Source organism: Ammospiza nelsoni, chromosome 5, assembly GCF_027579445.1.
Source record: "Ammospiza nelsoni isolate bAmmNel1 chromosome 5, bAmmNel1.pri, whole genome shotgun sequence".
Classification (NCBI taxonomy): Eukaryota; Metazoa; Chordata; class Aves; order Passeriformes; family Passerellidae; genus Ammospiza; species Ammospiza nelsoni.
Window position 1 is genome coordinate 59,168,310 of NC_080637.1, and position 16,351 is coordinate 59,184,660.

The following is a 16,351-nucleotide window of genomic DNA, read 5'->3' on the forward strand; positions in this document are numbered from 1 at the left end:
CAGAGGAGAGCAGGTGCTTGAGGGGGAAATCTCCAAACATGAGGCAGTTCCTGAGAGCTGCTGCTTTCCCTGCTCCCTCAGGAGAGCCGGGTGAGCAAGGCTGTGGAGGTGATGATCCAGCACGTGGAGAACCTGAAGCGCATGTATGCCAAAGAGCACGCCGAGCTTGAGGAGCTCAAGCAGGTCCTGCTCCAGAACGAGAGATCCTTCAGCTCCCTTGGAGACAGAGGTAACCAGGAAAAGCCTCTTTCCCCTCTCTAGCACCTGCCAGACAGGCCCTTATAGCTGCAGAATAGTCCTATAATCCCTTCACATCTCAGGTGACAGAATTATACAGTGGTTTTGTCACCTCCTCTAAAAATGAAGGGGGGGGGGGGGGGGACAGCCATCTATTAACACTATTAAAAGCAGCTCTCTGAAATTAAACTTGTACCTAAACTGTCATGGGTCTCAGGGTGTGTGTGGGGGACCACTGCAAGCACACAGCTATGTCCTGGCTTTCAGCAAAGGGCATGGCATGTGCTGGTGATAGTCTTCTTCCTTGTGAGCAGTAAGTTTAGGTGCTTGTTCACAGTAGCTATTTCTAGGTAGCTGAGCTTTGGCTGCTCTCTACACCTGCACCCTTTCTACATGGGAAATTACAAAGCCCTTAAGTGCAGGGGGCATCTATTTCCCCTTCTAAGCTGCCAGGCTTGCAGCCAGTGTTGTGCACTTGTTGCTTTGCCAGTATTAAACTGTTCTGAAAAATAGGATGTGTTTTTTAAGTGCCAAAAGGGAAGTCTTCCACACCATGAAATCCTTGCAGGACCCTTTTGGATGCAGTCTTGACTGTGAAAGACAGTCTTGTAACAGGAAACTACCTCAATAATGGAATATATTCGATGATAGTTACAGAAGTTAATGCTTGCAGAGGATGGGTTAATGTGTGAATGTTATGAACTTATTTAATGAAATAGGAAGCTTTTTCCTGAGACCTCATTTCTGCTTTCTGAGAGTGCTTTGCTTAAACACAGCAGAAAGTCAAACCTTAGGCTGCAAATTAAACTCTGCCCTCCTGTAAGCAGCAAGATCCTCCTGTAAAGCTCTGATGTCTGATCTCTTTACAGATGAATCTATGAATAAGAAGCTACCAGGTCCTTTTAACTTTAAGGTAATGGTCCTTACATGAAATTTCAATTTTTTAAGTGTATGTGTGGTTTTTTGTTTTTTTTTTTGGTTTTTTTTTTTTTTTTGTGCTGGTGTTCTGCTGCATGCTTGACTTGGTGCTTTTCTGTCACAAATATAGGCTGGTGTCATCAAACATGAGGATCTCCTTTTCAGGCACCCCACCAACCTTCTAAGTGGTCCCCCTTAGAAGATGAAGGAGAAGTGGTTGGGCTCTCACTCACTGGTTAAGAAATGTTGTTCATGCATGGTTCCCTTGGAATTAAAGGAGGGTTTAGCACAAAAATATGGGAGCAGTTCAAACTGCTGAGTGTAGGAATTCCTGTGAGCCAGGTTAGGGGAATTTAGTTACCTTCAGTGTTGGTATTTTGCTGGAAGCTGTGCAGGCAGCCTCACTCAGATGGGCAGAAAGCACTTACTGTGGAAAGATGCTGCTTGAAAGAGCTGATTTGATCTGCACTTGAGATTGGATTCTTTGTGTGTCGCTTCACGCTAGGTGTCAGCACCTCTTTTTTTAATATAGCCTGCACAAACCAGATGGTATTTTGTGTGCTCAGTGGGTAACCCAGTTGTGCCTTGCTAAGAGCCAGTAATGCCTCTTATTTGTGTAGCCCTCGTCAGCCCTGAGGAGAGTTAGCATTGCAACAGTGCCCAGGAGTGCTGGGAATGCAGGGATTGGGGTGCCACTGGTAAGTAGGGGCTGCTGGAGGGATGCTGAGGTGCTTCACCTCTCCAAAACTGGCTGGGATGAAGCATCAGAATGCCAATACAGTAAATGTGGCAAACTTCTCTTCCAGGCCCAGTTCCACGAACCTGATGGGGATGAACGGAGTGACAGATTCAGCAGGAGATCAAGCAGTTGGTAAAGTCACCTGGGCTTGTCTTTGAACGGGGCAAATACTTTTCAACTCTGTGCCTGTAGGAAGCAGTTTATGAAGCATCTTGGGGTACAATATTGTTTAGGCTACACCTTTCACATTAGTTTAATGTGCTGTAATAGGTAAATGAGCCTTATGAGCTCACCTTTTTTATTTATTGAGCATTGAGAGCTTTAAAAAAAAATCCCACAACTTTCTTGCTTTAGAACTAAAATGTGAAATCTAAATATCTACAGCAGGTGGATCTGTAGTTTTGTTTTATTTCATTTGGGTTTTTTTTTTAATGGTCCTAATTTCAAGCAAATAAATCTATAAGTTATTTGTGGTTAACCAAATGAGTAGGCTGCTGCTAAATTTATGATTTTCTGCTCTCTATCTGCTGGAGAAAATCAGGCAAATGTGTTTAACACCTGGCAGGGGCAGGCTAGGGGTGAAGCCGAACGAGAAGCGCCCTTCGCTGCAGAGGTTCCTCAGCACCTATTCCTGGGCAGAGTATGAAGAGGAGCCTTTTGAAACCAAGTAAGTTCAGCAGCAGCCTCCTCCCAGGTGTGCTGGTTTAGTTTTAATCAGCTTTTAATTCACCACCTGGTCAGGGCTATAAAGCCAAGCTGTTGTGAATTTGGCAAAGCTTTGGAGCTGTTGATTCTTATTTACAGGAATGAGCAGTTGGAATCACCTGCTGAAGTACAGGAACAACCAACTAGGAAGGAAAGTGTCTCTGAAAAAGGAAAACACCCACCCAAATGGACCCTGGAGTCAATGTAAGTTTCTTTCACAAGTTAAAGGCATGTTTGGGAGGTGCACTTGAGAAGAGGGTTCAAACAAAAGGCCAGGACTTTCAGTGCTTTCTAGGAGCAAGATTTCATGCTGCTCTTTCAAGGCAGCTTTTGTGAATACTTCACAGAACAGTGTGAGGAACAGGAAGCATGGGTGGATGGCTGAGCTGGGCCAGTTTATCAAGAATTTGCTTCCTTGACTGTATTTTAAACTCAGAACAGTTTAGCTCCCCCTGCACAGCTCCCAAAACAGTAACAACCTGTCACTCTTGATGTTTGTGGGATCTAGTTTGCTCCAAGGCTGGGTGGGGTGGGAAGAGTTGCTCGTTTTGGGGAAAGCCTGAAGGGCTCTGTGCTTTCCTGCCCTGCCCAGGTACAATTCGATATCAGCGCAGGCGTCCCACCTCAAGGCTTCCTTCTGCAATGCCAACAAAACCCTCTGGGCGTCCATGTCCCTCCTGGTCCTGCTGGCTGCTCTCACCAGCTTCCTGGTGGGGCTGTCCCTGCAGAGACCGGCAGATGCAGCCCCCGTGTGCAGTGGGAATGCCTGGAGGACGCTGCAGCAGCTGCTGTGGCCCTACGTCAGACTGCGGCACTTCGGCCCTCCCCCGATGTAACCCCGGCTCTGCCGCCGGGGCTGCGCTCTGCAGGACAGGAGCTGAAGCTGGCCTTATTTAAGGTTACTTGTCTGGGTTTGTTCTGGTGGGTTGTGGGTATTTTTGGGGGGACAGATGAAGTTGTTTTTCTTTAAAGCATGACTTGAACTGAAAAAAAAAATATTTCCTATTCTGACAAAAGTCATCTTTAAAAGCAGCTAAAAGGATCTCAGCTCTACTGAGGTTTACAAAAGAACAGCAATTTTTTGAACATAGCTAACAATAAACATGTCTAGGTGGTCTAGCCACAAGTGAATAAAGAATTTATTTTGCTTGAACAAAGATAAAATGTTTGCATTTCAGAACCTGTTTCAATGTTTTGAATAGAAAAGTATTTAAGACTTGAAGTGTAACTTTATTGAAAGCTTTTGATAATAAAGTTTTGAAGGAAAGCATGCAGTAGTATCTAAGAGTATGCTAAGACTGGTAGCAAGGAGCAGCTGATACACAGAATCAATGAACATACAGCCAGCTCTTTCCACTTTTTCCATGGCTTCATTGCTGGCAGACTCTTTGACCATATGGTAGAGTGTGGAGTGAAATTCAGACTCTTCTTGCACCTCTTCTGAAAAAGCTTCACTGGTTTCAGTGAGCTTGAGGTGTTGCACTTTCTCACCATCGAACATCAAAAGAGACCAGTGGTTGCCTTTGGCAGAACCTGCTGTCAGATGTTCACTCACCTATTGCAGGAAGAAATGCACTGAGGTGAAGCCTGTGCCACTGTCAGAGCACAAATTCCAGTATTTGTGTCCCATGCATTTAACCTGAGTGAGAGACAGCCACTGCAGCTCTCACAGTGGGGTGTGCTGCCTTTCTCCAGCCACACCTGGGGGTGTTTGTCTGGCTGGCAGAAGTTTTAACCATGTGTTTTAGTTCACAGGTGGAGACAAACCAACAGCAGGGAGCAAAAGAAACCCTACAGGCAGGAACAAAGTCCCAGCAGTTCTTTACAAGCTGGCAGAGCAGATAGCTGATTCTCAAGGGGCCTCTGGAGAGCATGAAGCTCTGTCACCCCAGCTCTGGCTAAAGCCTCCCTTGGTGACTTCTCAGTTCCATTTTCCTTAGCAAGTGTCTTTGCTGCTGAGGTTTGTGTCCCTGAGAGCTCTCAGGGGCAGCCTGTGACACTGAACTGGGGCAGGGGCTGAAGCCACCAGCGTGAGCTGATTGTTTTAGCTGGGGATGGGCTCAATGCTGGCCTGCCCTGGAACTTTGGGACTCCACAAACCTTGAACACGACTTGCTCTGGCCCTGCTTCTCCGTTCCACTTGCTGTGAGCAAAAGCAAAAGCAGCTGCCAGCAGAGCCATCTGTTCATAGGCCCTCACTTCTGCCAGGGCACCCTGCAGGGACAACACAAACCAGACAAACACATCTCTCTCCTCTCCCTGTGCTCCAGCAGGGCCAGAGCCTGCTTTACTCTGCCCTGCCTCAGCTGGCAGCACAGCAGCTCCCAGGGCAGCAAAGGCTGACCTGAGTGAAAACAGGGAAAAGCCACCAGGAACCTCTGGCACTCACCTTCCTGGGCACAGGGACATACTTGGGAGAGTGCTCTGCTGGGAAAATGTTCACTCCAGCTCTTTTCAAGGCTGCTCTGAGGGCAAGAGGACTCATCCATTTCCCTGTGATGTGGGAAAGCACCTCCTCCTCTTCCACCACTACTGAAGACAACATACACTGATTATCCTGTTGTACAAACCAGTGAAAGCAACTTACTGGTCATGGAAGCTCCTTTCTGGGTTAGGCTTCAAATATTGATATTTTTGCTATGCTGGGTATTACCCACATCATCTGCTACTCTGGGCTGTGACCTTTCATTTACAGATCCTGAAGAAAGCCAGCCTTGTGTAGGAATCAGAAATGACACTGGTGTACTGATTTATACACCAATGAACAGATGGATAATCATGAGTAGCTTGAACTTTGGGAAGAAACAAGGAGCATGGGTAGTGGGCTGCTAGAACTCCCTGTATTTCTCTTGGTAGAGCTGGAGGAGAGAGGAACTTCTCAGCTCTCTAAGAGGGGGAACAGGCTTGAATGCAGCAAGGCAAAACCAGCAGCAAAGCACTGACTGAAACTTTCCAGAGCAAATGCACATTTCTGCTATGTGAATGTGCTATTTCTCATAGTAAATAACTGACATTAAATAACCAGTGCAGTGCTTGGAAAGGAAGAGAGATTCAAATTGCTCTTGTAGAAGCATCCCAAATTCTTAATCAGGGACAATAATTATGGGGGATTTTATCTGCAAATTTGACATACCTTAATTTGAATGGTTGCAAAGACTGCAGTAACTGTGAAGAGGCCTTCATCCACACCAGTAGGGTGCAATTCCCAGGCCTGATAGGGCAGGTTCAGGTGAGCATCCTGGAGAAGGGCTACTGTAGAAAAGCCACCCATGCTGAAGGTGATGCTCTTTTTTTCTGCTTCATAGGTTATCTTGCTGATGCCATCAGTTCTCCACCATTGGCCTGGACAAAGAGGATGGAAAGATGTACATGGAAGGCTTCTGGCAGTAATGCTGAAGTAAACAAAACCAAAAAAAGTAATAATTTATTTGGGGGTTTTTAGTGGTTTTTGGTTTTAGGTTTTGGGTTTTGTTTGTTTTTTTTTTTTTTTTTTGTTAAAATTGCCATCCCCAAACTATTTCTGGGCTCCAAACTGGCCCTTATCTTTACAGCTGGACTGTAACAACTCAGGTATAAATTCCACTATTCAAATTTCAAATAAATTTATGCCTTAAGTTCAGACCTGCAGGATGCCATTGGCCTAGCACAGGCACTTTAAAATAAATCACATTATCAGGGAGCCTCAGGGTGATCTGTACTGCTTCCTGTGTGCCATCTTCAGCCTTTCCTGGGGAATATGGATACACCTCCAATCCAATATCCAGCAGCTTTGGCAAGAGAGGAAAAGGACAAATAAGGGGTTTATCAGAAAATGCAGGTTTTTTCCTTTGAGTTCATCTAACACTGCAAAGCTTTTTAACACCCATTTAGAGTGGTTTGCTAACCCTGCAGGTGTCCAAGCCCAGCTTTGGAGGAAGTGGAAGAGCAGCCTTGGGAGGCCCTGGGCCCCTCCTGAGCTGCTGCAGGCGCCCTCAGGGCAGGGCCAGCGGGGCTCGGCCATTCCTCACAGAGCCCCAGGCCCCGGGAGCAGGGCAGGCAAAGGCAGCTGCGATTGCACTGTCCCACAGGGCCAGCGGGAAGGGGAGGCCACAGGGGCTGGGAATGAACATCCTGGGCCTCTTCCCCTGCCCTCTGGGTTTGGCCTTTTGGGAATTGTGCTTATTAAAGGTTTCCAGCTCCGCAGTGCCCTCTGTGGGGTGGGTCGGTGCTAGAGGAAACCAGAACCCCGTGCCCACAGTCCTCAGCCAGCCTGCAGGGCCTGGAGCTGAACCAGCAGTGGGGTTTGGTACCACTGTGCTCCCACCTTTCACGTGTGAAAAACGGATGATTTGCAAACCTTGCTTGGTCAGTTTGCTCTCAGAACTCGTGTGCAGTGCATGTGACAGCAGTGACAAACCCCAGGGGCTGCTCCCTGTCCTCCCTCACCTCCACCATGATCCAGTCCCCGACGTCCTGGGCCTGGGGCGGCAGCCGCAGGACAGAGATGTGGAACACGCCCCCCACGGGCACCAGCTGTTCCAAATCCACAACTCGCGGGGCCTCTTCTCCGCCTGCCGGCTCCTCCTGCAGCGGGGCCTCCTCCTCTGGAAGTGCAGCAGACAGCGGGAGCTCAGCGGTGCTCAGACCCACCGGCATTGCCCTGTGCCGATGTTCCCTCCGTGCCGGGAGCGCTTCCCTGTGCAGCGTTCCAGCCCCATCTGCTGGCGCTCCTCAGCATCCCTGGAACCGGGGCAGCAGGAGCGGGGCAAGGAAAAGCACTCGGGACTGGGGCTGAGCTTTTGGATTTGCAGTTCCAAATGCTTTCTGTGGGAATAAGGTTTTACTGACAGAATGAGTCCATCGCTACCCACAGAAGAATTTCACAAGCACAATAATACAGTGGATTCTAGGCAGGTTTAGTAAGATTCTTTTGATACAAAAAGAAATGAAGCAAATCACATAATATGTCAAAATAAATAAAAATAAGGCACCAAAAGGTCATGGGCTGAAGGTGAAAAACCTATGATAATTACGAGGAGCAAGAGGGATTAAACATGAAATACAATTTTCAGATAACAAAGATAATAATGCATAGGGAAAAACGTAAATACATACATATAAAATTATAAATTTAAGATTTAATGAATTGGAAAATGTTAGTGAAAGGCAGAAACACTGTGGACAAAAATGGCCGTAAATATTTCCTTTAAAAAAGCCAAACAGATCATAAACCATCACAAGGGATGGTACAGGAGAAGTTACTGTTTACAGGAATCAAGGAAAAAAAAGTGTTCAATACTGTAAAAACATTTACTGTAATTGTTATGAAATTTGCTCTGAGAGAATGAGACCAAATCAAAAAATGGCAGCTCTAAAATGCTTTGAGGTGGAGCTAAATTATGTCAGTATTTTGCAGTTGTTTTATTTAAGTCAGTACTACAAGTCGCTCTATTAAACCAAAGAATGACACCACAACACTGGAGAAATTTGCAACTCATGTGGGACAGACAAACAGTTTTATTTCCTAGAATTAGGCCCTCTTTTAACAAGGTGCAAGAGCAGGTATCTCACTTGAAGCATCCATTCAGGTAATACTCAGTACCACCCCATACTACACCAATGCCTACCATGATATACATCAGAATCATCATTTTCTGAAGAAGTAAATCTCCCAGAGCCTGGTAGATTCATAAAGATTGTGTGTCTCATCCATAAATGTATGTATAATAATATCCATACCTATAGGAACATTATAAACATGTCCATAAGCATAAATAATAAATAAAAATAAGTACAGGGACAAAGTCCATTTTCTTATCTGTCCTGTTATCTCCCCTCATGATTTAACAATCATTAATACAAATGTCAACAAACCCCAAGTGTTATCAAAACATCCCTGTATTTATAAACTTTGTTCCATGCACATGGAGATATTGCAGTGTTTCCATGGATCGTGGAATGGCCTGGGTTGGAAAGGACCTTGGAGTGCAGTGTCACTGTCCCAGGATGGTGGCTGGCCCGGGGGCAGCGTGCCCGGGCTGGGGCCGCGGCTCCCGCTCCCTTCCCTTGCTCGGGCAGCAGCTGGAGCTGCCTCCTCCTGTGACCGTGCTCACAGGGGTCCCAGGATGAGGGAAGAGATGAGGATCTGACTCCATGTTTCAGAAGGCTTGATTTATTATTTTATTATATATATTATATTAAAAATATACTAAAAGAATAGAAGAAAGGATTTCATCAGAAGGCTAGCTAAGAATAGAAAAAGAAAGAACGATAACAAAGGCTTGTGGCTTGGACAGAGTCTGAGCCAGTTGACTGTGATTGGCCATTAATTAGAAACAACCACATGAGACCAATCACAGGTGCACCTGTTGCATTCCACAGCAGCAGATAACCATTGTTTACATTTTGTTCCTGAGGCCTCTCAGCTTCCCAGGAGAAAAAATCCCAAGGAAAGGATTTTTCATAAAAGATGTCTGTGACATCCTCCCATCCCTGCCACTGCAGGACCCCGCCGGGGCTGGAGCCCCGGGATCCCAACCTGCACTAACGGACCCATCCAGCAGTGCAATCACAGAATCACAGAATTTCTAGGTTGGAAGAGAGCTTTAAGATCATCGAGTCCAGCCCATGTTCTAACACCTCAACTAGATCATGGCACCAAGTGCCACGTCCAGTCTTTTTTTAAACACATCGAGGGATGGTAACTCCACCACCTCCCTGGGTAGATGATTCCAGTATTTGACCACTCTTTCTGTGAAAAACTTCCTCCTTAATTCTAGCCTATATCTCCCTTGGCGCAGCTTGAGACTGTGTCCTCTTGTTCTGTCTGTTGTTGCCTGGTTGTTGTCTGGTGCTCCCTGGGAGCACCGGGGACAGACAAACCAGGAGTGAGATCAGACAGGACACAGGAAGAAAAGGAAGAACAGGGGGCAGAATGGAGATGAAATAAAAACCACTGGGATGGGCAGCAGGATGGAGAGGGGTTAAAAAAGAATAGGGATGGGGAACGGGACAGAAGGATCCAGTGAAAAACAATGGCACAGGGAGCAGGACAGAGCAACAGGGTGAGAGGAATGGCAGATTTGTCTTTACTAACAAGCTGTGGGTCTGCTGGTAGATAAAACTAGCACTGGGAGATAAAAGAAACAATCTGAAGGATTCCACTGATTGATGAATGGAAAAGGATATTTGGTTTTACAAATAAACTTTAGGTTTGCTGATAAATGAAATAAGACCTTGAAAGATGAAAGAAAGAATGAGGAAGAAAAACCCCTAAATTCCATATCAATTAAAAATTAAAAGGGAGGGTTATACCTTAGGGGGAAATCTTCAGTATCAGGTATCTGTATCAGGGAGTGTGTACCTCTCAAGTACTTCAGCCAATGGGGAAAGAGAGAAGGGAAATGCAGCCAGGAAATTAGGATAAAAAGGAGGCTGTGACTTCCAAAAGTTTGAGAGATCCCAGGGGAATGCCCCATGGCTGCTCTCTTTATTCGAATAAAGCCAAAAAAGGACTCCTCTGTCTCCTTTTTGGACATAAACCTCTGATGTTTGTGGATTAATTTTCCTAACAAGGGAATAAAAAGGAACACAAGAAGGACAAATAAAAAGACAGAGTGGTAAACACACAGGAAGGACAGAGGGATACAGAGACGAAGAGGGAAGCAAGGACAGAGAGAGAAAATGACCACAGCAGGTGAGTGTGGGGGGAAGGTGCAGCAGAGGGATGGAGAAAGAGAGGGATGGGCAGCAGGACAGAGGCTTATAAAGAGAAGAGTACAGTGAGGGAAAAGGACTGAGCAGCAGATGCAGACGGGTACAGGCAAAAGGACAGTGAGATGGACAAAGAAATACCATCACAGTGCAGGACAAAGGAAAAGAGAGGAGAAGGAAGAAGGAAAGATAAAGATGCGAGCCTCTCTCTGCTCCAGCTGTGAAACACAGCCTGGTGATTCCTGTGTATTATCCCAGGCCATCCTGGGAACTGCAGCCTGGTGTCTCAGCCTGGGCTAACCCAGCTTCACAGGACAGCATTTAATTTTTTTAGAGGGATTCAGAAAGAAAATCTACTCTGCACCATTCAAGTAAATCTATGTGATCTTGAGGTAAAAGCTGCATCTTTTCTTCTGTAGAAACTGACACGCTCCTACAACTCTGATAACATGGATGCATTCTACATATGCCCTACATGTGCAAGGAAATGCAGTTTTGCATGCTTTTTGTTTGTTTAAAAAGAAAAATTACCTGGAATTAAAGACTAAAATGCAGTACGACTCAAGAAGGTGGAAAAAATGACAGCGAAAAAGAGTTGTTTATTGACTGAGATGGTACCTATATGCTGAACAAATTAAGCATGCTAAATCCCAGTGGTAGAAGTTTACATTTCATAGAAACCAGCTGTTAAAAGCTAGGACTGAGAAGAACATTCCAATGACTGAAGTTCCAAAGAGCACTCCTGTCTAATAAAGTATATTTTGATACCATGCAGCCTGAAACACTGAAATTCTGCAATAGGATTTTTAAAATCAGAGTAAACCTGATTGAACAGAACTAAACCATTTTTGTTACCTGGTTTGAAGAACTTGTAGGGGAAAAAACAGGCTAGATAAGGCAGAATACACTATTTTTAATTTTTAATGTATCTTCCACACAGAAGACCTGTTTTGAAATGCACATGCTTTCAGATGGATAGGATTGCTGGAAACAAAGGCTGAAGTTTTTTACAAATGATAAGTATCAAAATTATTTACATAGTATCAGAAAGCCGTGTTTAATCATCATCAACATACATGAGTTTTTGCTTTTCCATCGATTTGGGGAATATGGGAAGAGCCTCCAGGGCCCAAAAGCTGGCAAGGCTGTGAGACCACAGCACACAAATGCCATGATCACACCCTGGTTCCCTAGGAGAAAGATGACTGGAGCTACAGGTGTGTTCCATGCTGGTTGTAGGGAAGGTGCTCCATTCTGGGACTGCAAGACTCAGAGAGAGAAGAGGAAAAAGCTGGCATTCTGAGCAGACATTAAAATGCTTGAATTTGTGCCAAGCACATCCTGGAAGTGGTGGGATCTGACTTGAGGCTCTCTTTTGAAGGAGACAACAGCAGGACAAGCACTGGACACAATGGGTGACAGCTCTTCCCTGCTCCCCTGCATCTTCCTGCATCCATACATTGAGCCTGGACCAAGTTCATTTGCAGAGAAGCAGAAGATGGAACTTCATAGAAGATCCTGCTGAAAGAATCTTCTGTCATTTAGTCACCCAGCAGAAATACAAGGTGTTGGATGTTCCTATGGAAAGTCCAATGTTTTGCCAAACAGAACAAAGACTCCAGCTCCTTGAATCTGACACCTAACTACAGCAGAATGGAATGTGGATCCCAGGGAGATGGACTGGCTTTGTGCACTGGTCAGGCACTGGAATTGCTCATAATTGCTTCTCCTCTCCCTAGCTGCAGACAGCTGAACCCCAAGGAGTAAATCCTTTCTTCTCAGTTCCAACATCCTCCTTCTTTCAGTCCACAAGCTGCTGCACCTGAACAGTCAGCCCAAAGCACATGAAAGATGCAGGCCTGGTTTTAGAAGAGGAGGTAATAACAGCTATTTTGTTATTCTCCAGTTGGAGGTACTGCCCTGTATTGCAGGCAACCCCAGCAAGGGGAGAGAATGATGCATTTGACTCTATCTTATCAGAAGGCTAATTTATTACTTTATTATACTATATTATATTTAAGAATACCATACTATACTATACTATACTATACTAAAGAATACAGAAAAGATACTTACTGAATGCTAAAAAGATAATAACGAAAACTCATGACTCTTTCCAGAGTTCTGACACAGCTTGGCCCCAACTGGCCAATGAGTCAAAACTCACACCAGAGTCTAATCAGGCTATCACTTTGGGGTAAACAATCTCTAAACACATTTCACATGAGCACAGCACAGGAGAAGCAAATGAGATAAGAATTGTTTTTCTTTTTTCTGGGGCTTCTCACTGCCTTTCAGCTTCCCAGGAGAAAAATCCTTGTCTAAGGAATCATGTTCAGGGAATGTGAATGCCACAGCCCTACTCTGGAAGAGCAGTACAAAATACAGGGCATAAAAAACCCTAAACCAAAACACAAACATGAGGTCATCCATATTACAGAACTCTGATGCTTGCTTAAACTTCAAAACTGTCAGGGAACATTTCTCCCACCTCTCCTCTCTGCTACCTGCTTTATGTCCCCCAGCATGGGGATCATCACTGTTTCTCTGTCATTTGCAAAGGGCCACATCCCAAGGGCCCCAAACCCCATACCTCCCTCCCTCAACTGGACTTGATGATCCATATGGGTCCCTTCCAGCTGGGAATATTCTGTTCTGTGATTCCAGCACAGGTCCAGTGGACAAGAAGAGGCTGTGTTGAAACAGCCTCTGGGAATGGTGAGATAAACCTCCAATGGAAAGGAAATACAGGCTAAACCAGGTGATTGGTATTCTACACACTTCCTTTGGGAAGACAGAACTGAGATGGGAAAGGTCAGCCGCATGCTCTTTATTTCGTTTCCATGACCATAATAACATGGAGCCACATTAGGTAGTGCTGCAAAGGGAATTTTATCCATTAGTTTACAAACTGAGAGCCTGAAACCACTTTGGAGACATACATATGTACCTATCTGCCTACCTAAAGAAAATATTTAATTTTCCATTAATAAATTTAGGAAGCCTGTAATGAGAGCTGGCCTGAACTTGCTCAATGGATTTTCCTTTCTAAAGGCAAAGGCAGTATTTTGTTCAGTGGGTTGGATCCAAACAGTGAATAATAACCTGAACTGCTCAGCTGAGGGGAAGGGTTTCACTTCTTGTGAGAAACTCCTTTGAAATTACCCTATTTTGTGTCAAAAATATACAGCCTTTTGAGCATTACATGGTTTTATGGAGCAGATTTGGGCAAGGGACTTAGAGGGAGCTGGTCCTGTGAGGGCCTGGTTCGATTGCTCCCACCTGCTCTCCAAAACTGGCTGAATTTGGAAGGATCATGGAATCATATAATGATTTGGGTTGGAAGGGACTTAAAAGATCCCAGCTGGGCCCTCCTTGGGCAAAGACAAGCACAGAGATGGGGGAGGAAACACTCCACTGCCTTGCAGCCTCCCTTATTTGTTTGGATTGTGACAACATTATTTACTTTATCTATAAATATCCCTCTGGCACAGGGAATAAATAATGCACTGGATGATATTTTCCAGACGGTCTCATAGTCCTGGGTGAGGTGATCCCCTGGCATCATTTGGAGAGGGAAGAAAATGGGATCTGCAGGCCCACACATAATTGCGACCATAAAATAATTCTCTGTCTCTCTGCTCTCAGGACAAAGCAGGAAGAGTCCATTCCCTGCATTCTGTTGTGATTCTCAGGTTGAGACACAGCACCCCTCAAAATCCACATCTTGCAAAAAAACTCTCAGGCACACAGGTATCAGTGGCTTTTCTTTTCTGCTTTTTTGCCCCTCAGCCTTTCCTTACTTTTTCTTCACAAAAAATGTTTTTTCTTTTAAGTGGGGGAGGGATTTGAGGATTAAGAAATTGAAAACTTTGCTGCTGTTCCTTATTATGTTAGGGTTCTTTTTGTTTTTTTTTTTTAATTTCTCACACCTGTTTCACCACAAAGAGCTGTGCAAGGCAGGCATTTGAAGTCACCACTGCTGTTCCAAACACCTGGGGTTTTTCCAAGGCCTTTGGAAGGGGCGGCCTGACCAGGTAGCCAGTGGACCATGCCATGATTAGCTGCCATTAAGTTGTGCAGGTGAAGTGATCTGCCTGCTGTGGCAGGACAGGCAGGATCACCTGGGCTGTTCCATGGAACTCCTTGGCTGCGTTCCCCAGGAGCCCCGTGACATTCCTGCAGGGTGGGACAGAGGGAACAGCCGGAGCTGCACAGCTGGGAGCTCTAGGAAGGGCTGAGGGGCAGTGTCCTGTGCAGGACCAAGATGTGTGCAATGAGATGTCCTGTCCCTGCACCTGGGATACCCTCTGGACACACAGGGACGCTGAGGAGGTGCTCTTGCAGGGGTCAGCAGGTACAGAGCAACCGGATCAACTCCCTAGGCAGACTCCTGTGGGAGATGTTACCCCACAGAATCGTGTTGGAGCAGGGAGGACAGCTGGGTTCTGGAGTGGAAAAGAACAAGCAGAATTAGCCAGGTGCACTGTGCATGTGTGCAGTAGCTCTGTGTTAACCACAGGAACTCAGGGCACACAGGCCAAACCCTGGCCAGATTATTCAAATACATTGTGCAAATCCAAACATATATTCTTTCGTACTGTAATAATCCTATTGATTGATTGATTCATTGTGGGGAAAAACAGAAGGTGAGTCAATAGAGGGAAACAAATAAATGCCTCTGGGTGGCTCAGATCACACCTCTTGACCTCCAGCTGGAACAAAAACCTGCATCCAGTACTGAGCCATCGGTGCCTGAGAGAAATCCTTAATGTCCAAAATTTGAAGCTAACAGCTGGGAACTGAAGATGCCCCTATGCCTGAAATGTCTCAGGTGTCCTCAGGGCCCCAGGAGGGCAGGAGGGGTCTCCACTGTTAGTTTTACAGATTAGTGGAGCATGTAAGGGCACTTCTGGGCTCAGTGACCGTGACAGCTGAGAGCACCGGCTCCTGCTCCTGACATGCTGGCAGCCACTCCAGGGAGAGCACTGGGAAGCCCCTTTGGAGCTGTCATGGTTCACAGTCTGGCATGTTGAGAGGCTGCCCCAGGTCAGCTCCTGTTTGCTTTAATTCCCTGCTCTTTTGGGAGCAGCTCCCTGCAGGGCAAACAGAAGAGGCTGGCAGCAGGTAAGCTGTGTGTGAGGGCAGCTGCTGGGGGCAGCTCCCAGACCCTGCACCCTGCCCTCAGCAAAGCCTCGCTCCCCTGCAGGTCTCTGTGCCATTTTTTATCCCAGTGCTCCCGTGGTTACCTGTGCAGCAGCAGCACCGTGATTTTTGGATGGTTCTCCCTCCCCAGGGGTGCTGGCAGGGCCATTTCCAGCTGTGGGAGCAGTGGGGTGGTTGTGCCCTGGGCAGGAACACCAGCCCTGAGCAGCAAGCAGTGCCTGGCCACAGCACTGGGCCTGGAGCTGAACAAAGAAGGGCTGTAAAACACAGGGGGTCTTTGCCCATGCCAGTGATGTCCGTGGTTGGAGAAGAGCTGCCCTGGAAGTGTTTAGGGAGCAGGGAGGACAGGGAGAGGGTGCACTGAGAGAGACCAGCCTGGCCATGCTGCAGCTGCCTGCTATCCACACCAGGAGTATTCCCAGCTCAGCCACTCTTGGAAGGAGCTGGAGCTCCTTTTGTAGGTGCCTTTCCTCACAGAGTACAAGGGCTGGAAAGAGGCTGGCTCAGGGGCTCTGCCCTCAGCAGGGACGGCTCCAGGCAGGAGATCTGGGCTGTCAGTGCTGATGCACTGCAGGGAAGTCCCCACTGTCGCTGCTCCCAGGGCCCGGTGCTGCATCAGAGACAAAATTGGAGCTGTGGCCCCTGCTCATCCTGGCATTTGCCGCCTTAGAGTCATTTGATGGAAACCTGTGGAGGGCGTGAGTTTCTGTGCTTCCCTTGGAAATGGAAACCGCAGCTTGGGGATGATCCTCTGGACTTCACTTGTGCACAACACTCACAGGAGTGGCCTGTCCCGCTGACCACCCCCAAAACACCACTACCACTGTGCACACCTCTGCGGCCTTTAGCTTCACTTAGTTTTAGCTTCATTTTATTTTGGTTCACCTACTCCAG

The 16,351-nt window shown here is 46.4% G+C and overlaps 2 protein-coding genes across 5 annotated transcripts in view; one reads left to right on the top strand and one right to left on the bottom strand.

Moving 5' to 3' along the window:
• The window catches only part of IRAG2 (inositol 1,4,5-triphosphate receptor associated 2), a 35,540-nt gene extending 31,671 nt beyond the window's left edge, over positions 1 to 3,869 (top strand). For 3 of the 4 annotated variants that reach the window (XM_059473110.1, XM_059473109.1, XM_059473111.1), the window contains exons 34-40: positions 82 to 229; positions 1,107 to 1,150; positions 1,776 to 1,853; positions 1,962 to 2,026; positions 2,460 to 2,561; positions 2,699 to 2,803; positions 3,192 to 3,869. In XM_059473110.1, coding sequence (XP_059329093.1) covers positions 82 to 229; positions 1,107 to 1,150; positions 1,776 to 1,853; positions 1,962 to 2,026; positions 2,460 to 2,561; positions 2,699 to 2,803; positions 3,192 to 3,435 — 786 coding nt within the window. In that variant the 3' untranslated portion in view covers positions 3,436 to 3,869. The remainder of the gene's footprint in view (positions 1 to 81; positions 230 to 1,106; positions 1,151 to 1,775; positions 1,854 to 1,961; positions 2,027 to 2,459; positions 2,562 to 2,698; positions 2,804 to 3,191) is intronic. The other variant, XM_059473112.1, reaches the window with a different exon arrangement.
• On the bottom strand, positions 3,806 to 7,234 carry LOC132073531 (dynein axonemal intermediate chain 7-like). The gene is made up of 6 exons (XM_059472624.1): positions 7,025 to 7,234; positions 6,222 to 6,366; positions 5,733 to 5,941; positions 4,989 to 5,156; positions 4,700 to 4,813; positions 3,806 to 4,154 (listed from the first exon to the last, which is right to left on the bottom strand). Exons 1-6 carry the CDS (start codon positions 7,232 to 7,234, stop codon positions 3,810 to 3,812), a joined length of 1,191 nt encoding a protein of 396 aa, XP_059328607.1. The 3' UTR covers positions 3,806 to 3,809.
• Positions 7,235 to 16,351: the final 9,117 nt, after the last annotated feature.